A 27,159-nucleotide genomic window follows, 5' to 3' on the forward strand; every position below is an offset into this window, starting at 1 on the left:
AGGCTGACGGCTGAAGTCAGCAAGAAGATGGGAAGCAGCCTTCCTCCCACCCCCGCCCCATCTCCCCGCGCTCCCTCTCTCAGCCAATGAACCACCACCCAAGGGGGTTGGGTCCAAGACACGTTATTAAAGCGGCAGGCGAGAGAGAAAGAGGAGGTGACAGGGACCCGTGCGGGGCTTCCAGGCATCCCGGGCGACAGGACGGGGCTGCGTGCGGGATCGGGGACTAACCATGTGCGGTGAGTGAGGGAGGAGAGGAGGGAGGGGAGGGGAGGGAGCCGTGTTGGCTGGGTGCCAGCTTCTCCGCGCAGTTCGAGCGGCCGAAGGGTGCGGGGTTGCACATGCGGGCCCAAAGCAGGAGGAGTGTAGTTGTCCTACACTTGTAGGGGGGAAAGGAGAGGGAGGCGGAGAAGGAGCGGAAGAACGTCTGCCCTGAAAAAGGCCCGCGGTTCCAAACCAAGAGTAAGATCAATTCTTCTTATTTAGGGGGAAACACTGCTGCCTTTTGCCCGGCAGCTCGGGAAGGACATGGAAGCTGAATGCTTTATCCCCCTCCAACTCTTTCTCCCTCCCCACCGCCCTTAAAAAGGCACAGGAGGAGACGTGCTTCTAAGTCACGCTTCCATCTCTATTCCTTTTCCCCTTCCCCTTTTCCTTTCTTTCTTCCTTCCACTGCCCCTCCTTCCCGCGGGTGGCCATTGGAATGGGACGACCTGACCACGTGCTTGCTTAGCTTCGCTCCTCCAGCATCCACCTCCTCCCTTTAGTTTTGGATGGAGAACCGCAGTTTTAAGTCAAACTCAAGTTTGGCCTCATAGCTCATTGGGTTGAGGCATCTTCTCAAGGGGAGAGAGAGAGAGATACATGGTGAGGGCATGAAAACAAGTCGGGATAAGAAGGAGCTGCTTTCTTGTAGTCATGGCCTGAAATGTGACTGAGTCAATGGATACTGTAGAAAATCTAACTGCTGATTATCAGCAGGATCAATCTTTAATGAAAGCGAATGTTGACAAGCAAAAGGGCTCCTTCAGGGCTATTTGCTAGCTGTTAAAATTTTCATTCAAGGTTCTTTTTTACTTTTCCTTCTCCAAGTTCCTGTAGGAAGTTAGCACATCTCTCTTAGAAAATTGAAATATCCTAAGAAATATTAAAAAGGCAGAATATTTCCCCTAAAAAGAGTAGAAACTCAGAAGCAGAAACTCACCTCAGAAGTAGAAGCTCACCCCACCTTTGTTAATGGGTGGGCCATTAAGACCTGGACCAGATTTTTTTACATAACAAAGATCTCCAGGTAAACCTCTAGCAATTACCCAAAGCCCTTTTTTATTACATCATCACCCAGCAAACTGCAACCAAGCCTGGAACTCAGGACAGCCTTACAGAGTTGCCCCTGCATGGCCCCATGGGAGTCTGACAACCAATCAGAATACAAGTTCAAATTCAAATCTCAACAAAGGGTATAAAACCAGGCACTCTCAGCATCTCAGCCCTTCCTTCTCTTTTCCTTCACCTTGAAGCATGTGACCATCCTTTTCACTTTGGAGCTCCAAGCAATGTGGTCCTGTCCACCATTAAACCATCTTTCCAAACAGCCTCCATGTTTCCAGTGCCTTTTTCCCCACTTGGAACTGAACCCAGAAGGATATTTCTTCCAACATTCCATACTTGGGGAATACTACTTGGTGAATTATTGATTTATTTACCATATGCCATACTTGGTGAATACTTCTACTTATTTAAAAAAAAAAGCTTTGTATTGGATCATCAGCAAAGTACACATTTAAAATTATTCTTGCACAATAAGGAAGTAAAACTACTACCATGAGAGTTTAGTTTCAGGAATTATTGGGACAGTATTGCTTGTTGGGACCGTTCAAGTATGTAGTTTCCTTTCTGGACTGCAGTGTATTAATGGCAAATAGGTCCTCAGGCTGAGATAAGTTAACTTTCACTCAAATTGCATTTTACCAGAAACAACAGTATAAGCCCTTTTCAAATTTGAAAACAGTGTTTGACCTACACATGCCTATGTGTGTGGTTTCTATAAGTGCAGATAAAGCTGTTCCCACGTGCAGTTTCTCTGCATTTATTAAGCTGGGATGGAGTGGTGGTGTCCCAATTCCTTGCAGTGCACTTTTAAACATCCAAAAAAGACAAAGCTATGACAGTGGCATAATATAGAGAAAAACAGGACCAGTGTCCATAAATATAATAAAATGGATTGTTTGACAGTGAGTAGGTATGGATTATACAACTGAACCATAAATAAGGTTTTGGATGGAGAAAAATCAAATGAAACTTGTTTTAAATTTGTATATTAGAACAGGAAATCAGCTTCTTTCCAAACAATTAAGCCATGTATTTTCTTTGCAAGGTGGGCAAGTAATCACTTTTAAGTTCTAAAAGATTATTTTGTTCCAGAAAACCCAGTTCCTCTAAATTGTTCAGAATTAGTTTATTGTGTTCAAGCTGATAAGGAATATCTTGTGATACCCTTGGTTACTCATTTAAGACATCAACAAACATACTGAAATCACTTTATCTAAAGTGAGACATCTGTGCTTTAACTCAGAATTAGGAATGTTCCATTGCTCAACCAAATGCTAATCAAGATATTATATGGCTGAGTCAGAATACTAGGTCAAGGTTTGATGTGATTTCAAAGCACTTTCCATTATTGATGTTGTAGAAAAGTTTGGTGAGATAAAATAAGATATAAATCAGAACTCTGTTCTAAAAATGTTGCCGGAAGTGGTGAAAGGAAGCTTCCTACTTTGGGATGAAAATCTCTTTAAAATATCTCCACCCAAACAAAAGCTATGTTAAAAAATGTAAAATATATCTGGTGTTTCACTTTTTCATATGTTGTTATACATAGCAATCTAGTTGTGTATAATTAGCATCATAAATAATAAGCCAGGCTGACCATTTTTGTGCCAATCTTTTACTCCATATGTAGAAATACCAGTGAGTTTAATTATCTTTACCTGTGAGGTCATTGAGAAAAAAGCTTAGGTTTCTAAGTACATTATTTTAAATGGAGGGATTTCTAGCACATTAGAACTATAGTGCTCAGTTAAGCAAAAAACCTTAAAGTTTAATGCTGGTACAATCTTCTTTGACCAAAGGATCCCTAGATGTTTTGGAGCTACCACTTCCAGAATTCCACATCAACAGGATCCCTAGATGTGGTTGCCCTATAATGCTATTATTCCCAGCTACTCTAATCAATGTGCATAGCTGATAGCAATTTATCAGTACCTAGGGTTACAAAGTTGGCCGCTATTAAATTATTTATTAGATGTATATCCTGAACTTCCTCCAAAAGTTCAAGGTGCTGAGCATGGCCCTCCATTTCCAACCTTGTACACCTTTGAAGGAGAAGAGTGCCTTCTTGACCAATTATAGTTGGGACGGATTCTTTTTATGGTGTCTTTCAACTGTTTTAAAGGATATTTTTCTGTCAAGTGCCTAAAGATGATCAATAGGTACATTTCACATTTGGAGGTTGAGGAATTTGACTAGTTAACTGCATGTGAATATAGGATCACTGTAGAATAGAGGAGGAAATTCATTTTAAAAATGGAATATTTCTTAAGAGGAAAGAGGAAGCAAAATAGTTACAATGAAAGTTAATTATAGCCAGAGATGAATCCACTTAGCATATTGTCTTCGTCGTGGAAAGTAGATTTCTTGGTGACAAGGTAAACTTTAACATAGTGAGTAATGCATAATTTTCCCCTAATATGGCATGTCCTAGATTAGCTTGGATTAAAACACCTAAGATTCCTAATCAGTATAGACAATACTTGAGAAATTCTGAGAGTTTCAGTCCATAACACATCTGAAAGGCAATTTGTTTGAAAAAGCTTCAGTACGTACCCAAGCAACAAAGATAAGGGAAGGGGTGCTGAGCTTACTTGTTATGAATAAAATATAAAAATCCTAGCTTGATTTGGGTTAAATAAGCATTGACATTCTTGTGGAATTTCCCCACTCAGTTACCAACCAGTTGCATTCCTGAAAAAGGAACCAAGAGCTTCAAAGTCTTTTTAGGATATTAAAGGGAATCACAAAAACAAAGGTTAGCTTGTATAACTCCTAGCTAAACTCCCTGCTTGAACTATTTTTTAAAGTGTCACAGCAGAGGTGCTTCATTCATTTCTGGAGTCTAAGGGCCTTTCCTGTGACATTATTTCTGTGCAATCATTTTAAAACAACTCTGTTCATTTTGGTTTTTATCAAGCCCAATGATTAGGTCTTTTGTAAGCAGAAGTACTTAAAGCCTTTTCTTATCTCTTGAATAATGAAAATAACATGCTGAAGAGAAAAGATTATAAGGTCAAAGGGGAAGTGGTCTAGTTAACAATAGAAGTTTATCGATTGGATAATGTTTGTACTATATGTTATTCATGTTTGTGCATTTGCCATAGCTAGTTTGTGTCACAGTAAAATGATACCTATTTACACTGCCACAAAGATTTTTAGAATTTTTTTCTAGTCTGCACATTTATTTAAAACTGTATATCTTTTAAAAGTGTTTATTTTTAAGCGTTTCTAATGTTATTGCTTATAAAAATAATAGCATTTAAAAGGTGCTTAAAACTAAACAAAAAATTGACACAGCATATCAATTTCCAAATAAAATTGCAAGAAAAAAGATCATTTGTGTTAGGGAAGACAATAGGGTATTTTCAACTATGATTAACATTTGTGACTTTCATTTCAGTAAGGAAAAATGCAAAATATAATACAGAAGTTTATTCCTTGTGAATTTATACTGTTCAGGTTGTGGTTTTTTTTATCTCTTGGAATTTCATTGTACGATCCAAGCTATCCAATTTTATCTCTTGGATTTATTGTACAATCCAAGCTATTTCTAAACCAGCCTGAGCAGCACTAAAACAAGAGAGGCCCATTTGTTTATAGGAGGAAAATGAGAAGGGGAATGCTATTGATCACACCTACTATTGAACCATGGACTTAAGAACTTATAAGTCCTGTGGTCTGAATTTTAACTTTGTGTTGGATTGTGGCCTTTATATTTTGAAAGTGAACAGTCAATGTGGTTAATGGGAGGTATGACAGGATGTATATGTTGAAACTAAACTTTCTTTCCTTAAGCTCAAATAGCTCTAATATGTTCTTTGGCAGTCTAGACTGTTGCTATCATTTTCAATGAAAAGTCTCTAGTGGCCTCTGAGTCTCTTTGTATGCTTAAATAGGAGCATTGCTAGAATTCAGTATAAACAAGGAATCTTTACCGAGCTCAGCACACTGCCTCCATTGTGGATAGATCCCTCAAAAAGGCCTTTCCTGGAGCGACCAAAGCATAAAAATATTGCCTCAAATGAGGACGCTGTTAGATCTTTTATATGTGTACATATGCATGTATGTATATATGTACATGTCTGTCTTTTGAGGATATAAACTGCTGATTTATAAATACTGAGACTGTGCAAAAATGTTAGAAATATTTTAAATATTGCTCTGGAAAAATAGAAAATAACTTGAGCTGAGTCCATGAGAAAATTATTAACAGCCCTAGCCTCAGGAGATTTTTCGTGCTGGATGGGGGCAACTGTTTCTGTTGTGATTCATGCCACAAACAGCATTTAATAAGTTTTAATAGAAGTCTCCTTAGTAGATTTGTGAAATACTAGCTATAATCTAGAGTTGTCCCGATCAGTTCTTGGCTAAATTCTGACTTAGATTTGTAAATCTTATTTTTGGGAAGGCAGAGAATAATAGCTGCTTAACTGTGGTTCCAAAAATACAGCTTTATGGTGCTAGATAATACATTTTGCCATCTGTAGCTCAAAACCTGATTAGTAAAAGAGTCATGTTCTCTTATTTTAAATGAGCTAAATCAGAAATAAGCAGTCAACCAAAATAAATTGGTCAACTATAATCAAATAATTGTCAACATTTAAATAGCTAAAATTATCAGGCAACAGTATTTTAATTATTCTTTTTATTAGTAAAACTATGTACAGCAAGTAAGTCATAAAGCTATCTTTGCAAGAAACACCATCATGATAAAATAACCAATAAGGTTTTATCTCAGTTGGTAAACTTGTTCACATGGGGGGTGGGGTGGGTGGGAGGGAAGGGGGGGGGGAGAGAGAGAGATAACTTGGCAACTACTTATGAAAGTTGCAGTGTCCTGGAGTTCATGTGATCACCTTTCGAGGCCTTCTGACAAGCAAAGTCAATGGGAAAGCCTGATTCATTTAACAACTAACTTAACAACTGCCACGATTTGCTTAACAAGTGCAGCAAGAAAAAATGGCAAACTGGGTCAAAACCCACTTAAGTGTCTTGCTTTGCTATGGAAATTTGGGAATCAAATGGGGTCATAAGTCAAGGACTACTTGTACTATAAACTGGGATAATGGGGCAAGACGGAAATTATATCAAACTTATGAATGGCAAAACATTAGCATTAAGTGTGTTTTTTTCACTGCTTCTCTCTTCAAACAGGTATCTTTGCTTATTTGAACTACAAAGTACCTCGGACAAGGAAAGAGATATTTGAAACGCTGATAAAAGGATTGCAAAGGCTGGAATACAGAGGGTATGATTCTGCAGGTGCGTAAAATGTCTTACATGGACCCTGACAATTGTTGTCTTATATTGCTTCTATTGCTTTTCGAAAAGCATGTTAGAAGTAGTCTCTGAATAGACTAGATATTGACAGGGCCTCCATATTGTAATTAACCCAGCCACAATGTCTTACATACTGTAGCTTGTAGTTTATTGTGATGTGTGAACTTATTGCGGCTTATTTAACAGTGTTAAAAACAAGCCATGTGTTATTTCAGTGTGTGACGCCCACTGTAAGGAAGACAAATCATTTCCGTCTTTTCCATAGGAAGAATTCTATCCTCATTTAATATTAATTTAATAATTGAAGAAGTGGAAGCGTACATGAGCTGTGTTTGTGTCACACAGAGTCAGATTTCTGAAGAATTCTTACAATGAGTTACATGCACTTTCACTTTTCTCTTCCTGCAGGAGTTTATAATTAAAGCAAGCAGAGACTTGTAATAGGCAAATCAATGTTAGTTTCATTTTGTGAGATATCTTTGGTTCTTGGACAATGTTTAAAAATATACTGCTGAACCACTGACGTGAGATACAAATAAACTTACAAGACAATCTTAAATAGAATTGTATTTTATTTTTTTTGTAATAACTTCAACCTATAGGGTCACTTAAAACAGGTTCAGTCAACTTACAAGTCAGGAAACCACAGTGTGGAGAGAACATGATGAAATAGGCTGGGCCTAATTTGGCAGAGGAGTGTGTGACAGAGCTGCACTCTCTCCCCTTATTTTTTCAATCTATATATGGAATACATATGTCAACCCTGAAGCGAACTTGGCTGAGGCCATCTTTGAGGCTTCATGGTTTTGCCACAAGGCAGAGGGGGAGAAAGGGAGGGGGAAAAGTAGATAGCTCGGCTTTGCCGTCAAAATAAGTTTTCTTGTGGGAACCAAGATCATTCCAATAGGTGGCTGAGAAGAGGAGGAGCAGAGTAACCAGGCAACCTGCCATCACCACTATTGGACAATGTGACCTGGGCGGAAGGGGGAACTTTTACTTTTTAATTAAGTGAAAACCGTGGGAACTTTCAGAGTCTGTTTTTGCCAGTTGTGCCAATATGATGTATCCAATAAATTGTTCTTTGAGGAATCTACCTGCCTCGGAGTTCTGCTTTCAGTGGTGCATTACTTGGAACGCTGACAACATACTAAGGAAAGCTGGATTGGAAGAATAAGCGTATGGTTTTAAAACTGGAGGAAAAGAAACATCAATAATTTGTGCTACGTTGATGACACTACCCTGATAGCCAAAAATGCAAAGAATCTGCAAGCCCTTAGTACTAAGGTCAAAGAGCACAATGAAAAAAATGGGGACTAAAATTAAATATAAAGCAGACTATAAATGGCAAAAGGTAGGGCAACTAGCTTTAGAATTATCAGTGAAGCTATCAAAGGATATCTTTGTAGTAAAGGAACAGACAGTCAAGAAATACATTTGGTAGAGTAGCGATAATGGAAAAGATATTCAAATGCCATGATGTGCAAGTCTGACATTCCCCATGATCCTCCACGAAAGTGGAAGTTAGGCTTGAAGAAAAAGGATAAAAAGAAACGGGATAGAAATAGTACAAACACCTTTGAAGTTTGGTGTTAGAAAATACTATGAACACCCAAGACAACAAACTGATGGATCATCAAATAAATCAACCTAGTGCTTTCACTAGAAGTGTAAATGATCAGGCTTTCCTGTTTCTGACGTATTATGCAAAGACCCAGCTCTGTGAAAAAGACTGCAATGCTGGGAAAAGTGGAAGGAAAGAAAGGAAGAGGATGCATAGGAGCAAGATGGACAGACTCAGCAACAGTAGTGATGAGCTGAGACTTGAAAGAACAGGCTAGGAATAGATCATTACGGAGAAAAACTGTATGTGGTGACTTAAATTGAAAATGATTTACACATAATTAATAGAAACGCTATGAGTCAACACTAACTTGCATGATCAATCAATAGCAATTTTAATCAGATATAAAAGGAAAACCAGGCAAGGCAAGTTTTGAAACCTTAGCAAAATGTTAAATACTTTTATGGTTATCTTTTTATAAAAGGATTTTCAAGACTAAACCTCTCATTAAAATATAAATCAAAATATCTCATCTGCTGAAAAAAAAATCCTGATATTCTGCTTAAGCAAATGTGCACAGTAATTTAAATAATCAGGAATAGTATACAATAAGATATATTCTATATTACAGGTATTGCAATTGATGGGAATAATAATAAAGATAAAGAACGGTACATCAAATTGGTGAAAAAAAAAGGAAAAGTAAAGGCTCTTGATGAGGAATTGCAAAGTAAGTATAACACAACATCTGCATTTTGTTATATTTATGGCCAATCTTTAATATAGCATGTTTATTTAGAAGTACTAATAGTACTAAGAAGTACTATTAATCAATCACCAATTGATGGGATTACAATTACATTTTCTTAAACAAAAATTACATCTGTCTTAATTCTACATTTTACTCTCAAATGATTTCTGAACATTTTTACTACCTTTCCTCTATAAGTTTTATTCATGTGTATATAATGGTAGTTATGATACAATATGAGATTGTGGATCAATATTCAATATGAATTATGTGTACATGCAGTAGTACATCCCACAAGCCAAGCCTTTCACTAATATTTCAATGTCATGTTGAATCTAACCTCTGATAGGTGTAAGAATATCCTAGGAAAGACTTTCTACTTTGTGAGGTAAATCTACCAGTTATTACATGAGGATGATGTAAATAATATTTTCATTTGAGATCTAATTAACTGTAACAGAAGTCATAAGAAAAAAAAACCAAGCAATTCAAGTTATGTATGTCGTTAACAAAACATTAAATCATTTTTGGCTATAATTTAATAAAAGGTCTTGGATTCTTTCATCAAAATATAAACAAATCAAAAATGATTACTGACTTTCATGCAGTGTTAGATATTTTCATCTGGATTTTGAATTTGCTCAACGTTGGAAGTGATGTATTTTGTGCTGAGAAATTAACTGTGTGTGTGTTTGTGTATGATGATTTCTGCATCGAATATGTTTAAAGTAGTGTTTGTGATACTTTTAAAACATACTTCTATGCTTCTAGTCCTCACTTAATAACCAGTCACTTATTGACTGTTCAAAATAACAATTGACCCTCCCCCAAAAGATACTTATGACCCAATTTTAAAGTTCCGGCAACTGCACACATTCACACACCGCAGTCACATGATTGGATTTTGGATGTTTGGCAACCAGTTCAAGGGCCATTTGTAATGGCCTATGACCATGTGACAACAATTTTTATCTTTTTTTGCCAGTTTCTGGCATTTACTTATGGTTTCTGGCAAAACCTGCCCATTGGATAAAATGGATTTGCTTAACAACTACTGTGTTTGCTTGATGGCCACAGTGTTTAATGACCATCACGAAAAAGGTCAGAAAATTGGGTGCAAACACATAGTACCTACTTAACTACCACAATGACTTACAACTGTAATTCTGGGCTTGATGATGGTCGTAATGCAAAAAACCCCAACTTTGTAGCCACAAACCATTATTGAAAAGCTGGAAATTTAGAATTGCGTATCATTTTGAATATAAATTATTATACATTTGTCCTGTACAGAGCAAGAAGGCTTGGATTTAAAGGCAGATTTTGACACACATTTTGGCATTGCTCACACTCGGTGGGCTACTCACGGAGAACCAAATGCTGTCAACAGTCATCCCCAACGATCAGATAGAAGTAATGGTAGGTAACTTCTGGGGGGGGAAAAACAGAATTCCTTAGATGTAGTTGTTGAAACCAACCAATCACTATCACATATTAGTGTATGTTAAATGAGATAGGTGATTCATAAACTAATTTTGCATGTGTAATATTCCTGACACATGAAAGAAAAGGAGTCAAATCTGCTGGCATTAGAATATCCAATATTCTCTAAACAATATTCTCCAAACAACCAATATCCTCTAATTTTTAAACCAAAACTTTACTGGTTTAGTTATACCACTTGACACCCATTGTGATCTATCTCAAGCTGTGCATTCACAAACACAGAAAGGTGGTTGCAGACTTTATGCAGAAGTTTCTGAAGCAAATGAGCAGGAAAAGAAATGTGAGTGCAAATGCGCATACACACACAGATGCATGCACACTAGAAAAATCACCCAAAGTCAAGCAACCATGCCGTGAGAGAGTCCCAAGTCGAAAGCAGTCCAGTGTTTCTCATTTAGAAGGGCAAGGAGCCTTGCAGAATGCCTTTGCTCTGCTCATCGCATGACAAGCCCTTGGCCTAGGAGAGGGTAGCAGCTCAGACTCATTTTATGAGACCTGGTTACTGGGTATTGCAGCTGCCTCTCCCTGCAGCTGCTCAGCAGTTCATCTGGCAACTCTGGGAACTGGCTGTTCATTGTCTCTTTGACAGAGACCAAACTGGCCATGATGTGTTGCCTGAAAGAACAGAAAACTAGATTTCTATTTTACAAGTGCCAATTTAATAAATATACAGCTTCAATCCACTTTTTGAATTAAAGTCTCATTGTTTGCTCTTACTTATTTATTTCCATATATATTCCTTTCAGAATTTGTTGTTATCCATAATGGAATCATTACAAATTACAAAGACCTTCGGAAGTTTTTGGTAAGCTGACAGCATATCATAAAACTGTGTCACTCCAAACTTATTTTTATATGTAGAAGTAAAGCTTTAGTTCTTTAGAGAGATCTGTCCTTGCCTACTATTATATTTAATGCCAGATGATGAGTTACAGATTCAGTGCCCCCTTAGAAAGAGAATGGTTTGTTTTCAGTTTTTTCTCTCCCTTCCTATGTGATCCCAGTGTTAGCACGGGCCAGTATGGATATCAGCTAGAGCAGAATATCTCAACCGTGGCAACTTTTAAGATGTGTGGAGTTCAGATCACAGAATCCCCCAGCTCAGATGTTAAAATGGCTAAGTGTGAGATGTTAAAGATGTTAAAATGGCTAACACTGGGCTAGAGAATAACAGTGTTGTTTCTGGCAGGAATTAATCTTGTGATTCTATATTGTTATGAGACAACATTAATTTCATGCTGTTTCCATGGCATGTTTAATAAAGTCCTAATAAATAAAAATCTAAATAAATAAAATCTGGCTTGTGAATGTGATCATACTGGGGAGTTGGAGCTAGAGCAGTAGTGATCAAGGCATTAGATGTCCCTTGATGCTATTGCATATGAATGAAAATAGCCTGAGGTAGGAAACTCGGATCTAATGCTTGTTTTAAACATTCTAGGAGACAAAAGGTTATGAATTTGAATCTGAAACAGATACTGAGACAATTGCAAAATTAATCAAATATGTATATGATAATAAAGAAACTGAAGATGTGAATTTTTCTGTCTTGGTTGAGAGAGTCATTCAACAGTTGGTGAGTGGGAGATTCTCTTATTTCCTAGCATTGGTAATGTTTACATAGTATTGAATTATCCTTCACCTACCGAGTTTGACAAAATGAAGTTGTTGGGTGTGTTTTGAAAGAGATGATCCTTTTCAAAATGCCTTGCTATATTTTCTTTTTCACAAAAACATTTACTTGTCCAGAACATAGGTGAAAAGGGAGACATAAACTCAAATGAATTCCAGATGCATTCCTAGAACCTACAATTGTTTTCGTTTAGAATTACCAATCTGATATCAAGGGTCAGGCTGCAGTCTTGAAATAACCACCTAACAGAGCTCAATATATGGATTCTACAGCTGGATATGAATTAAAATTACAAGTATTCCCACTGATAAATCAGGAAGCTAATATGTTCATCATTAGATATATATCTGATGGAGTTAATTGGGAATTATCCCCCTACATATATGCCAACATGAATGAAGTGTATTTGCTACTTTTTTAATTTACTCCTTTATTAGGGATCATGAAATATATGAAAAGGGAATTTTGACTAATATATTATCTTACTCATTCTTTAGATAATTTTGATATGCATCCCCTTCATTCCTTTTTTAATATTAATGTTCCTCTTATGTAGGAAGGTGCATTTGCGCTGGTATTCAAAAGTATCCATTATCCAGGGGAAGCTGTTGCTACCAGGTAAGTAAATTGAACTATAAATTAAGCTATGATGCTTGATAAATATATATCAGCACAGAGCTTACACCCAAGATTTAGGTCCTTCATTGAAGCAAAAATACTTGAATATATTTCTTAAAATGAATATAACCACTTTCACTGTTGTTTTATCACTTGTCAGGAGGGGGAGTCCTCTGCTTATTGGAGTTCGTAGTGAATCTAAGCTCTCCACAGAACAAATTCCCATTTTATATCGAACATGTAAGTTGCTATAGTACTACCATCCTGGTATTTTGGGAGGGTTGTGGGGGAGAAAGAACTGATTATATTGGCCAGAATTCATTCTTATCAGTCCATTAACTACAAATCCATGATACTAAAATATTATATATATTAAATAAACCCTTACTTCAAAATTTTGCAAAATGTTAAATTTATACATTAAAATTAAAATGGTGTGTGTATGCATAACATTCTTGCCTCATTTTCTTAGTAATTTTAATAAGGTAGTCATGATTCTGGTATAATTCATGAAGTTCAATAATTTGATTTCAGCTCTGATGAATTTGGGTACTCTGCTGATTTAAAGATGTTACATGTGCATGTTTTTCATTGACAGGTAATATAGAAAATGTAAAGAACATATGCAAAACTCAAATGAAAAGACTGGACAGTTCAACCTGCCTTCATGCTGTGGGTGATAAAGCGGTTGAATTTTTCTTTGCTTCGGATGCAAGGTAACAGACATAATGATGTGTAGCTTTAGCAGGATTGTGCAAAGCACGCCAACCCAATGATGCTCATTCCTCTGGGCGATAAGGGTATTTTCATTGTTTGAGGAGGGGTCCTTAGCTCAAGCCAATTGTTTGTCAACAATAAATAATTTTAAAGCTGTTTTGTAAAGCTGCTGTAGGTTCTGATTCTTAGTTAGCCAGTGGTACAAAATAATTCTGGAAAAACTGGTAAAATGCTTCTGGCTCATATCCAAGGAGAAATAGCTTTTGGTTCTAAATCTAAATGGTAATTCATAAAAGTGTGTTCAGCATGGTCATACATAGTATATGGGAATGTCAATAATATAATAATAATGAATACAACTGTTCCTGGTAGCTGTATGCAGATTCCAGATTCTTTAGATTGTGCAGATGATCTATGACTTGACATGCATGTGCTGCAGTCAAGGACTGGATGATGCATAATTCATGTTTCTGGTTATTTATAGCTCTTATCTACACCTGCAGAACAAAGCTTTGTTGCACTTGAATGTTCACACCTTACCTGGATTTTATTTTTTTTTGGCAGTGCCATAATTGAGCACACAAACAGAGTTATTTTTCTGGAAGATGATGACATTGCAGCAGCGGCTGATGGAAAGCTTTCCATTCATCGGCTAAAACGTGCTGCTACCGATGACCCATCTCGAGCTATTCAAACTTTGCAAATGGAGCTGCAGCAGATCATGAAGGGTAAGCCCAGCAGTTCCTAGTGTCAACTTAATCTTTTTCCATGAGAGTTCAGGTGCAGATTTAGCCACAAAAAAAAGAATTGACTGATTGGGGGAAAGTATTGAAAGTGTTAGTTGTGACTTATCAAGGTCTATAGCTCCATGACGAAATAGTTGGCAAATAAATTTAACAAATATAATAATAAGTTAACATCTTGCCTTTACAACATAATTCTGCCATGCCTGTCTAGAGCAACCTAGAACAGGTCTGTTAAGGATTTCATCTACACGAGGAGGGTGTGAGAAGTTAGAAGGATGGACTTTATGGAGTTAGCGCCAACTGTATAATTCATCCTTCAGGAAATACACTTTCCACTACCCTTCCCATTTTTAGAAGGGCTTAAAAGATTTTTTTTTTCACGGACCTTCTTCCATTGGGAGTTATTCTGGAAGACCTCCTAGGTACTGTTTCGTGTTAATATTTGTTGTAAAGTTATTAAGGCTTCTGTGTATCATCTGGAATCTGTTGGGGTTGAACAGTATATAAATATAAAAAATAAACATTGAAACCATTTATATTCTACCTATCTGGCATTGGAGATTTATAGGAACACCAATATAGTCTATGTATTGCTATTATAAAACTAAAAAAAGGCTATACAGTATTTTATAAGACCTTTTTATACATACAAGGTCATGTTTAAATATAAACAATATCATTTTGAAATGCCATAAAATGAGGTAAGCCATGGTAGTGCTAGAGATAGATCCTTGACTTATCATCAGTCACTTAGTGAGTCTGCAATGAAATTACAACGAATTCTCCAAAAGGTACTTATGATCTGAATTTGAAGTTACAACAGACCTGCCCCCACTATAGAATGTTTGTATTTAAGATGTTCAGCAACCCGCCTGTATTTAGAGCTGTTTGCAGTGTCCCACAGTCATAAGGCTATGATTTATGGCTTTTTTTGCTATAAACTGGCATTTACGACTGCCACAAAATATATCATATATCATAAAATGGGGCTGCTCACTTGGGTAGTTTGACTGTCATGATATATAATGGAAATTCCAGGCTCTATTAAGCTTGTAAGTAGAATACATTTTAAAAAATATTTTCAGTCTTCTTTATCTGATCTACATTATTAATGAACAAAACCCTCTTTAACTGGTCCTGAAAATTAAACGTTAGTAAAAATCTAATCCTTGGGAGTACAGCTTTTGTTTGGTAATATAATAGCCAAAAGGGGCCCAAAGAGGACTCTCATCAATCACATAGGCATTCCTTTAACCAAGTGTAAGCAATTTGGCTTATGACTGAAACTGCCATATTTTGCTGTAAATACCATCCTTGACTAAATAGTAACATTAACAGACCCTTTTTATTCAAATGACAACAACAGGAAATTTCAGTGCTTTCATGCAGAAGGAAATATTTGAACAACCAGAATCTGTTTTCAATACTATGAGAGGACGAGTGAACTTTGAAACCAACAAAGGTAAATTCGAGGAAAATTCTAGTTCTGTTAATGTTACCATTAATGTCTGATAGGAATTTGCCCGGAACTAAAGTCTTCATATCATTTCTGTTTTGTGGAAATTATAGTTATTTTAGGTGGCTTGAAAGATCACTTGAAAGAAATCAAAAGATGTCGTCGATTAATAATTATTGGATGTGGAACCAGTTATCATGCTGCTGTGGCTGTAAGTTTAAAATATTTCAACATATGTAATACATTTCTTCATTGTATGTTTATAGGAGTTTTCTATCTTTTAAAGAGCAACCTTTTGGAGGGATATTACTCAAGAGAACTATGCATCTCTTTGATTGGGTTGATGTTGATTCCAGCTTAGTCCTTCAGATTTTCCAATAGTGCACAATTATATCACCGGTGCAATTGAATCTATCCACCTGTTATCCGTTGTCCTCTTTCTCTTTCATTCCATCTTTTCCAGCATTGTAAACTTCATAAAGGAGAATATTTGTAGCTCAGGAGTCCTGGGTGCTCTCTGAGCTTGGTAGTTTTCTTGGAGAAGTTTCATTACCTAAACTAGGTAACATCTAAACTAGTCTAGCATTGAGGTTTGGATAATGAAACATCTGCAAGAAAACAACCAAGCTTAGAAAGCACCAAGGAACCCTTATTGTAAACTTCTCTAGAGAATGATGTCTTTGCATAAAGTGTCACAAGTATGATAATTTTATACCTGGCCATTTGTATCTTGAGTGAAAACTCTGGCTTGATTTGATTTGGCCTTTTGTTTGTTTTCTTGCCTACCTGTGGTATTCCCAGGAGTCTTCCTCACCTTCAGAGTTCAAAAGTGTTGAAACTCTTACCATTCTGCATCTTCAAAATGCAAATATTGTTTCCATAAACTGTTACAAATCTACATGATTCTGATCTTTGTAGGTGCAGCCACATCTTGGATATATAATGCTTCAAGGGTGTTCTAAAATGCTGGTCTGTGTTATATTTCTTGACTAATGATCCAAATTGCTGTCATAACCCAGGGAATATATTCAGCATATAGTTGAATAAATAAGCAGAGTGTATGTATATAGGCCTATCTCACTTGTTTGCCAACCTGGGATGAGTCTGTTCCATCGTGAACACTGTAGTGTGAATTAAAATAGTAATTTGCATTATTCCTCAAAACTAATTAATTTGCTTCACTCGGCTAATGTGCCAATCTCACATGATGTCAAAAAAGAATTAAAGCCAGATACGTTGTTTTTATGTTTATTCAGACACGACAAGTATTGGAAGAACTGACTGAGCTACCTGTCATGGTGGAACTGGCTAGTGATTTTCTGGATCGGAATACCCCTGTATTTCGAGATGATGTGTGCTTTTTTATCAGCCAGTCAGGTAAATTGCCTTACATTTTAATTTGGGAAATATTGGGAATTTGACAAATGTGCTTTTTCGTATATATTATTACCTTAATTTATACCAAGATTCCTGATTGCAAGCTTTTAATTGTATTTACATTACATGCAAGAGGAAGATCTTGTTACTATAATTCACGTTGATTTTTATTATTGGTGTAATGGGCTTTCCACTGAGTGTCTCAGAAACTGCATCTGGCAGTTTTTCAAAACTGTGTTTGTATTTTAAAGAAAATACTACTACTATTTCTGGAGCCAATTTAAGATTTGATTTTGCACTCTAAAACACAAATCTTCTGACTTGAGGAATATTCTCTGATATTTTATATCCTACTAAAGCTAAACAGATGGATGGCAGTCATTTTTAAATATTTTGAGGATAATTCTTACTTCCTGTTTAAAACAGCCAAGAAACATAACACTTTGGCAAGTTCACAAGACAGGAAAGTTATTCAGTATCATGATGAATAGAGCAGGTCAGACCATTCTAAATTCAACTGCCGTTCTTAATCTGTAATAATGTCATTGTCATAATGTGTTAAAGGAGAAACTGCTGATACACTGATGGCTTTACGGTATTGTAAGAATCGTCGAGCTTTGACCGTTGGCATCACAAACACGGTGGGAAGTTCAATATCCAGAGATACAGATTGTGGTGTACATATCAATGCAGGACCTGAAATTGGCGTTGCAAGTACAAAAGTGAGTTTCTTTTTTTGTATTTGACCTTCTCTTTTGGATCATAGCCTTGGTATTGCCTGGAACAGCAGTAAAGTATCTACCTTGTTAAGAAAGCATTGTGTTGCAAGAAACTGTCAATACTATCTATACTATAGAGCAGGGGTGTCAAACTCTATTTCATTGAGGGCTGCATCAGGGTTGTGCTTGACCTCAGGGTTGGGTGTATGTGGCCAGGGTGGTTGTGGCAAGAGTAGGCATGGCCAGCTTGATGTCACTCAGCCTGCCCATGTTTAGCCTCAACGGCCTCCTGCAGTCCTCTACCAGAGAAAACTGAGCTTGTGGGGGCGCGTGTGATTCCCCCCAAGTTCTGTTTTTGCTGGCAGAGCCACCACGGAACTGTCCTTTGCTTTTTCCAGGGCAGCCCCATAGACCAGATCTAAGCACCTCACTGGCCTTGAGTTTGACACCCCTGTATAGAGACTATCCGGGATTTCAAAGCATCCCTTCTGCAGCTTTACCTATGGATATGAGTGACTGAGCCAGGATCTGATATCCATAGTGTTGTACCGTTGTCCTTCTTGTTTCACCAAAGCAGATACTAACAGGATCATACACTACACAACCAAATAAAGGTGTTTTTTTTTTAAATCTTCAGGCTTATACCAGCCAGTTCATTTCTCTCATGCTGTTTGGTCTGATGATGTCAGAAGACAGGATATCCTTGCAAAAAAGAAGACAGGAGATCATAAGTAGTTTGAAGTCATTACCTGGTATGTTCAAACGGGGAATTAAAATTTGTTGTGAAAAGGTAAAAAGTCATGAACTTGTAAATCAATTTTTGGTTTTGTAATTTTAAAAGGTATTTCAAAAGGTATTTGAAAGGTATAGGATTCTTATTATTTGCTTGCACTTAATTTCTCTGTTGAGAAAAAGATAAGAGAACAAAACTGGATTTCAGTCGTAAAAAATAGAATCATGCTTTGAAGGTAAATGTGGGATGTACTGTTAATAGAAGGGAAATTTACATTTATGTACATTAAGCTAGGAGTTCTGCTTTTTAAATTAATCTCTCTTTTTTTTCAAATGTGAGTCTTTAGTGAAGATTAAAAACTATTCAAGGGTTCAGGATAAAGAGCTGTTAAAACTAGTATCAATATAAAATTTCAGGAAAAAATATTAGGTGCTATCAAAGGGTAAAATAGTAAGTTTTATACTGTAAAGCAGATGAATTAATTGATGTAGTCTGTCTAAATCTTCAATTTTAGTATTTTGAAATATTTTGAAATTTGATAGTATTGCAAGAATGAAATTAATTCTCAGTTTTAATTTGTTGGCAGAGATGATTAAAGAAGTACTGTCTTTGGATGAGAAAATACACGATCTGGCGCTTGAACTATATAAACAACGATCACTTTTGGTTATGGGTCGTGGATATAATTATGCCACTTGCTTGGAAGGAGCACTGGTATGAATCTTTAACTTTGAGTTTTTCAAAAGTACAACTAACTTATATGTAAAGAATATTTCTAAATAGTGCTTTGGAGAAAATAAAAAGATTGATATGTGTTTCAGGTCAGGAATTATTTGCTCACCTACATATCTACAGCCCCAATTTATACAAAACTATTGATGCTTTGCAAAGTCTGTTCGTTAAACTTGAAATATAGAGAGAAATCCTTGGAGTAAATTTTAAAGTGTACTGAAAGGATACATCATTAATGTTTTAATGGATGGTTATTACTTGGGATTCTCCATTTTAGACTCAACACATATTTGATGTTAGCTTGAATTTAAGAATAAGAATGTACAGTACCTAGGCAATTCCAAAAATTGCATATCATAGCAATGATCACTAATTAAAATTTGGGCATGCAAAAAGCAGCTTTGGGGTTCGGACTTTGGTGTCATTTATGTGTGTTTAATTGTTATCAGCAACAGAATGCATTATTATTTTGTCCTTTGTGATTGTCTTTCATTTGGTTTGCAGAAAATCAAAGAGATTACATATATGCATTCTGAAGGCATCCTGGCTGGGGAACTGAAGCATGGACCATTGGCTCTTATAGATAAACAAATGCCTGTTATTATGATAATTATGAAGGATCCCTGCTTTACCAAGTGCCAGAATGCTTTACAACAGGTCACTGCCCGACAGGTAAACACTGTAATTTGCATTTCATTTTTATGATTAATGTGTACATTTGTTGAAAGAATAAAATACAATAAAGAATATATATTAATGAAGTATATTATTTATGTATCATATTTCAGCAGGAATAACATGCAGGGTCAAAAGCCTCTCTAAACAGGAATGCTTTTGCTTGCCTCTAACAGATGTCAACTCTGGAATTATTAAGATGTTGTATTATCAATTATTAAGAAATTCTAGAATTCTTAAGAAGTCTACTGAGACTTGTAAAGCTTCCTAGATGAGAATTTGCTCTAAGCAAAGACCTAAATAATATTAAACTTACATGAACAAGATCATCGGGGAATATCTATAGACTGAAATAAAGCTCATCATTTGAAATTTGAAAGATTATTTGAAGAATGAAGCATTACAAACCTTAATACTTGCATCAAACTATTCTACACTCAGGGATGGGATGCTACCGGTTTGACCCGGTTCTATAGAACCTGTAGCTTCGAAGAGCAGCTGACACCAAACTGGCCCACCCGCCTAGGCTGTCCTTTATTCCCTGCTTTTCCCTCCTCAGCTGCTTTGCGCGGCAGAGCTGAGGTTTAAAAAGCAGGAAACAAGGATTTTCAAACGCTGCGCACCTGAGCGCACCACTTGTCAGCTGTCCAGGCAGCACAGCTGATGATTTCTTGCAAACACTTACACACACGATTGTCCGCAGTTCAGAGAACTGGCAAATCACACCACTGGCTGGCCCTGCCCCTCCGCGCCCACTCACTCCTTACCTGGCATGTGAGCCATCCAACTTACCTGGTTTGGTAAGTTGCTATTTTTCCTCCCCGCCCCAACCATCAGCTGTTCTGCTCTGCCAGGAGATTTAGATTAGATAGAAAGCAGGAAATCCTTTGATTTCTTGCTTTCTAGCTAATCTAAAAGCAGAGCCAAACCTTCCTTAGGACTGTAGCTTTTCAGTGCAGACTCAGATAGCCAATTGCAGATAGATAATATCTAAGTTAATCTGTGATTCTGTGAGCAACTCAATTTAAAAGTTGCTCTTTTTTCATAAAAAAATCAATGTTTACATAAATATTTATAATAATTATGTACAAGCCATGCTCATCCAGTCAAATGACCACCAAGCCGTGCCCAGTCAGCAAGCCATGCCACCCAGTCACACGATCACCAAGGCACACCCACAAATTAGGCCACAGAACTGGTTGTTAAGAAATTTGAATCCCACCCCTGACTACACTGTAAATCTTCTTAGTTCTCAGAAAAAACTTTATATTTTAAATAAAATGTATTACTGAAGGCCTGAACTATATACCGTTCTGGCAACTAGGGGAGATTAAACACTGCATAAGTATAAACATTGTAAACGTCTGATAGAGTATTGTACAAAAATTCCTCATTTATCAAAACCCTGGTTTAGCAGTCTTAGGATTTAAAAGCCAAAGTTTCTGGACTTGAGTTTTGTCTAAATTTCAGGGTATAACATATTTGACTCCAAAAGCAGACAAAGTAAATTTTTACTAAAATTAATTGAGACAAAGCAAATAGAGGGTTTGTGAGTTCAGAGTTTGCTATTTCAGGTATAGAATTAATCCTGTCAAGCCTTCTTACATGTTTTAATTTTATAAACATTATTTGAGTCACTAAGGTTATGAGACCCAATGTGTACAATATTAATAATTTAATAATATATTAAGAACAGTATAATTATGTCATACTATTGTGATCTGGGAGATCACTGGGAATGTGTAATTTTCAGCTGAAATAGATTCTTCAAAGCTAGGTAAACTGCTTAGAGCTTAGAGGTAAGAGTGGGAGAGAAAAGACAATTTTGTAAAAACTATCTTTTGAAGAAGACATATTATCGACTCTTAAATCCATAAAATCTTCAAATGCTAATTAGTTCTAACTGGCAAGGAGTTGCTAGCAGTGTATTCTGATGCTGTTTTTCCAGGAATTTATATTTTTATAACAGAAGTATAAAAAAACTAATTATTCTCTTTACCACTCTTGTAATATAAAAACAAGATAAACCCCCATTAGAAGAAAAAACCCACCCTTTTCTTTGTTATTTTTTCGGTCATCTACAATTAGCTAGAATCTGGGGATTTCAGTGCTGTTAACAATCAAAAAGTTGAAAAAATATTCTCAAAAAGACAATAGCAAACTACTTGTATATTGTTTCAGGGAACTATGTAGATAGATATATCGATGAACTTACCAAGAACAGAATTTTAGTCAAAGGAGATACCTCTTAAGGGCATCCTAACAACCAAAGTTGTGTGTCAATAGCTGTCGAAGAAAAAGAAGTAAAGCTAATTTGATCTCTCTTCATGATAGAGTTACAGAGTTTGGAACTAGCCAAAGGGCTTTTCTTGTTTCCTTGACTGGTATGCCTTTGATAGTGGACACAGTGAAATTGTTTTTATTAAAATGGTTTTTAATAATTAATGTAATAATTAATTCATAGATAATGGATACAATCTCTTTTTGAAGTCAGCTGACTTAGCTGGCATATTTGGTCATTTCATAAGTAGCCAATTGAATGAGGATTTTATCTGTTCTGAATGAGTGATTTCAAATTAGCGTTACAAGAGAAAATGGGGAAAATATTCCCATTTGCTCTGTATTATCCATAAAGTTATAGTTAAGAAGATCTCAAACTCTACCGCTCCATCATTAAATTTATTTATTCCTCTTAGAAAAAGTGAGATGTTGCATTTCTTGAATGTTATGATTCTCCTTTTTTGTTCTTTCAGTAGCAGTGCATTTTGTAGCGTTTACTGGGAATTCTCTTTTTTTCTCCAGGTTCTAGTTTTAAATAAATTGAGCATGTTATATCTCTGCACTTTTCTATTCCCCCTGTCCACTCCCCCCCCCCAAACCTTTTTAGGCATTGTTGTGATCAAATTGCATAGGATCTCAAACAATATATATATATATTATATGGTCCATTATACAGTTTTAATTTGCCATATTTGCTAGATACATGCTTTTAGTTTTCTAAAAATTGTAATTTGCTGGGAGCTTGGGGGCAAGTGAAGACAAAAAGTTTTTTTTTTTAAAGTACAATGTTTCCTGTTTGTTAAAGTAGTGATACACTCCTTGGCTTATGTCCATTCATTCAATGACTGTTCAAAATTACGACAAACCTTGAAAAAAAATGGATGTACAAGCATTGTCTGAAGTTTCAGTTGTTGTAGCACCCCAACAATCAAGTAATTGCAATCCAGGTGTTAGGGTGTCCAGCTCAAAATTATGACATCCCAAGATCATGTGACTACCATTTGGGACTTTTCCTACCAGCTTCCCACAAACAAAATAAATGGAGAACCTGGCAAGAAAAATCTCAAGTCATTCTGGTAAATTGCTTCGGCTTCCCCTTAGCTCTTGTGAAGCTTCCACTGAGACTTTTAAGTTCTCCTTGGCCTTCTTTGATTTGCATGAGGCCTCCCAAGCCTTCCCCGTCCTTCCCCATCCCAATGTGGCACCCCAAGCTCCTGACCTGAGGATCTTGCCATTTGGGGCTGTCAGGATTGCTATCACTAATCGATGCAGTCAACATTGCACTTGGGAATTGCATCACCTAGGGATGGCAATCCGGGTCCCAATTTCTGTCATAGCATGAGGACTACATGTAATATTATATCGGGCTAATGCAGCTCTAACATTTACCAGTAATGATACTAAAACATTTAGACTATTGCATTTTAGATTGAAGCCAAAATTATCAATACCTATATGCATTCTTTTAGTTGAATACAATGGAATTTTCAATGTTGTTTTATTAATGTTCTTGCTCCATTTATTTATTTATGAAAATGTATATGGCCAACTCACTCTGAGTGACTTACAAAGATAAAAACCTAATTTAAATATTATAGGGGAGATGGGCAGCATAAAAATAAATAAATGAATAAATAAATAAATAAAATACTAAAAATAACCTGCATATTGGAAAATGTTTGCAAAATACAGCAAATCTATATATAATCAATAATTGGTTAATCATTAATATTAATCCATACTACTTGACTTGTTTCTTAGGGCCGCCCTATTATTTTATGTTCTAGAGAAGATACGGAGAGCTCAAAATTTGCTTACAAAACAATTGAGTTGCCACAGACAGTTGATTGCCTACAGGGAGTCTTGAGTGTGATCCCTCTACAGCTGCTTTCGTTCCACCTGGCTGTTCTCAGAGGATATGATGTAAGTTACTTCCATATTTAGTCATTCTAATTAAAGCAAAGCACAGTTGGATACTTCCTAGTTTCTTCACAAATTGGTCACAAGAATGAGTGATAGGATTTAAACAAATAGCCATTAATAATTGTGGTCTCTATAAGGATTAAGAAATGATTAGTATTTAGGCATCTTTTAACTTGAACCAAACTTCATTAAAGATAGAACTACCCATGTTGCTTGGTGTGTGATTCCTGTTATCCAAAATGTAGGAATAAGAGCCAAGCAGTGATTATGATGAGAGTATTTGCAGAATCACCACTGTTAAATACTGTATATCAGGGGTGTCAAACTCATATCATCATGGCAGCATCATGTGATGTATTGGGACTTGTTCCCCCTTCGCTAAACTGGGCGGGGCCGGGCCAGCCATGTGACACATCTGGGCTGTGGGCCATGAGTTTGACCCCATGCTGTAGATGTTGTCATTTTCTTAGCATGTAAAAGGATTACAAACACATGAAACGATGACAAAGAATGTAGGGTCTGGGATCATGGTACAAATGAAATGAAACAAAGAAAAGTTAGAATCAAGCAGAAGTCAAACCAGCTACCTAAGGATATTAGTAGTTTTGACATATATTTACATAGTTTGGGAAGGCATAGTGCCATTAGGATATTTTATTTTCCTTTATGTTCCTTTTAAATGGGATAATTTCTATTGTGGTATGATAATCTTTTTTTTCTTTTTCCAGGTGGATTTCCCAAGAAATTTGGCTAAATCTGTGACTGTAGAATAAGGATTATGTTATAAAATATAGCATGATAATTTCATGATGCTAAGTTAGGGTTTGTTTAACCTAACTTTGGCTGGTTTCAGTGAATAAATTCACCACGTAACAAATCATGGCTGTTTCTTTGCAGTTTGAAGCCATGATCGGAAATTGATTTTCAAATCCTGATTTATTTTAATCAACTTGTTATGTCTAAACTTGGACTCTTGGTTTATTTTTGAATTTTGTCAGTGCAATTTAAGAGTAGTTTTAAAAGATACCATTCATCAGGATAAATGCTTTTCTTTTCCAAATCCTTAATTTTCCTGTTAACATTCTTCTTTCCAAGGTGAGTTCTTTGTGTGTAAGTCAGAGACCAAGCATCTCATTTTCCTAAAAGCTCAATAGCAATTTCTCAGAAGGAAAACTAATGAGGCTCAGTAAAATATCATTAGGGAAAGCCTTAACACCTTAACCAAAATCCCAAAATCTTATGTACTTTTTTTTTTTAAAAAATGGAGCAATCCAGAAGCAAAGCATATACAATCCTTCTTTCCAGAAAGTTTGTCCACAAGAACACAGGCAAAATGCACACATTATTAAAGAGACCAAAAAAACATGCAAACAACTTTAGAAATAAAGGCACAACCATCCATATAAAATATATGTGTACATCTGCCATTGCTACAGGCAGCCCCATCCTTTATGTGATAGCATGCTTAGGAAATGGTAGAGAAAGAAATCACAGGACAACCCATGATTATTTTTTGTCTGAGATATTGGGTTTTAAGCAAGTATTCTAATAATTCTGACCCTTCACTTCAAACTGTAACTTTTTTTACTGTGAGTTTTTTGACATGAGAGAAATGAACCAATAACCAGCATATTGTTAACTAGAAAATATTTGGAAAGATGTCCTTACTTTTTTGGGAAAAAACTGCTTAATGTGCCTTTAAATATTTGTTATATACCTTACTAAGTGCTCTTGCTTGTAGCATTACTGAAATAATCAAATTGCCAAAGAAAGAAAAAACTGTTGTTTACAGATGTTTAATGAATAGTGTTTTTTACAACTGTGCAATATATGTATATAGCTTTTTTCCTGAGTTACTGTGAATAAATCAACACTACAAGCAGCCTGATGCTATACATGTTTACTCAAACCAAGTCCTTATGGAATTGGTAAGATTTGCTTTTGGGTACATGTACATACAATTGTTGTCTTACTTTTAAATACAAAGTATTTATACACATGTATAGCATTTAAGTTATTTAGCATATGGGTTACCTCTACTAGTAGATAATGCCTATGAATTAATCCTTGTTAATTAAGTGTATTAATTTGTTACATTTACACATCTCATTAAGACAAAATAAATGATGCACTCACTCTCACCTGACCTCCTGCCAAAGCAGCTCAAACAACCATAAAATCCCATTCTGTGGTTTGGTTAATATAACTAAATCAGGAAATCTGATGTTCTGCCTGCTTATGAACCAGAGTTGGAAGCTATAGGTGAGCCAAGCAGAAATAAATCTGATTTAAACATAACATGTGAATGCAGTCACTTGTATATTAATTATTTTACTTTGGGCAGTTGTATTTTTAACTGAATTTCTATTGCATTTATCTGACTTTTTATATTTCTGTACTGCTGTTAATGAAAACTTCTCAAACATCATTTAAAGTTGATTGTATTTTTGTTGAACTGTTGTGTTTAGATAAAATACATTATACGTGCCTCAGACTATATTTTCTTGAATAGTTGTATTTAACCCTATAAATTTACTGCATATTTTGTGAGCACGTTTTTACTTATCATACCATCAAAACGCTATGCAAATTAAAGAAATTGTTGATTACAGAAACGTCTTGATTTTGCTGCATCTGATTTTTTTTTTATTAGAACTGTTACGTATAAAAGCTGTCTACAATATTCTGTGACTAAGCAGAATGGATCACATTTGATTTTTAAAATCTGGAGTCAGTGGCAGATTGTAAGCAAAAATTTGGGGAAACTGTTGGAAAGAACGCAAACCCCAATCCCCAGTAGGATTCTAGTTAGGATGGTCTGAGTCCTGTATCTAAGGGTCTTGGAAGGACATAGGCCTTCAGGTGTTCATAGAATAGAGAATGAGAAGATTCTCATAGATGCATGTGGTGGTAAGGACTTGCTATACTTTTAATTTAGTCAGGTGGAAAAATCCCATTTATTAGAGGTTGAATTGATTATTTTGATCCCTTCTGTTGCTCTTGACTTGCCAGGATGCTTCCATTGCCCTACCTTCTGTTCTATCTGGGCATGTAAACACAATTTTAAACTGTATCATATAAAAATATATATAGGGATGTGTTTCAGGCTGAAATACTTTATAA

At 36.0% G+C, this 27,159-nt stretch overlaps 1 protein-coding gene across 1 annotated transcript; it reads left to right on the plus strand.

Moving 5' to 3' along the window:
* GFPT2 (glutamine--fructose-6-phosphate transaminase 2) lies at positions 1 to 26,651 on the plus strand. Its single transcript, XM_026686602.2, has 19 exons — positions 1 to 239; positions 6,484 to 6,591; positions 8,802 to 8,900; positions 10,215 to 10,340; positions 11,174 to 11,232; positions 11,869 to 12,003; positions 12,617 to 12,678; positions 12,839 to 12,918; positions 13,277 to 13,394; positions 13,960 to 14,123; positions 15,508 to 15,603; positions 15,711 to 15,808; positions 16,854 to 16,974; positions 17,539 to 17,696; positions 18,331 to 18,445; positions 19,013 to 19,140; positions 19,663 to 19,830; positions 23,875 to 24,036; positions 24,765 to 26,651. Exons 1-19 carry the CDS (start codon positions 233 to 235, stop codon positions 24,807 to 24,809), a joined length of 2,049 nt encoding a protein of 682 aa, XP_026542387.1. The 5' UTR covers positions 1 to 232; the 3' UTR covers positions 24,810 to 26,651.
* The last annotated feature ends 508 nt before the right edge of the window (positions 26,652 to 27,159 follow it).

Source organism: Notechis scutatus, chromosome 2 (genome assembly GCF_049901735.1).
Source record: "Notechis scutatus isolate UNSWTSFEM ecotype Mainland chromosome 2, rNotScu1.2, whole genome shotgun sequence".
Taxonomy (NCBI): domain Eukaryota; kingdom Metazoa; phylum Chordata; class Lepidosauria; order Squamata; family Elapidae; genus Notechis; species Notechis scutatus.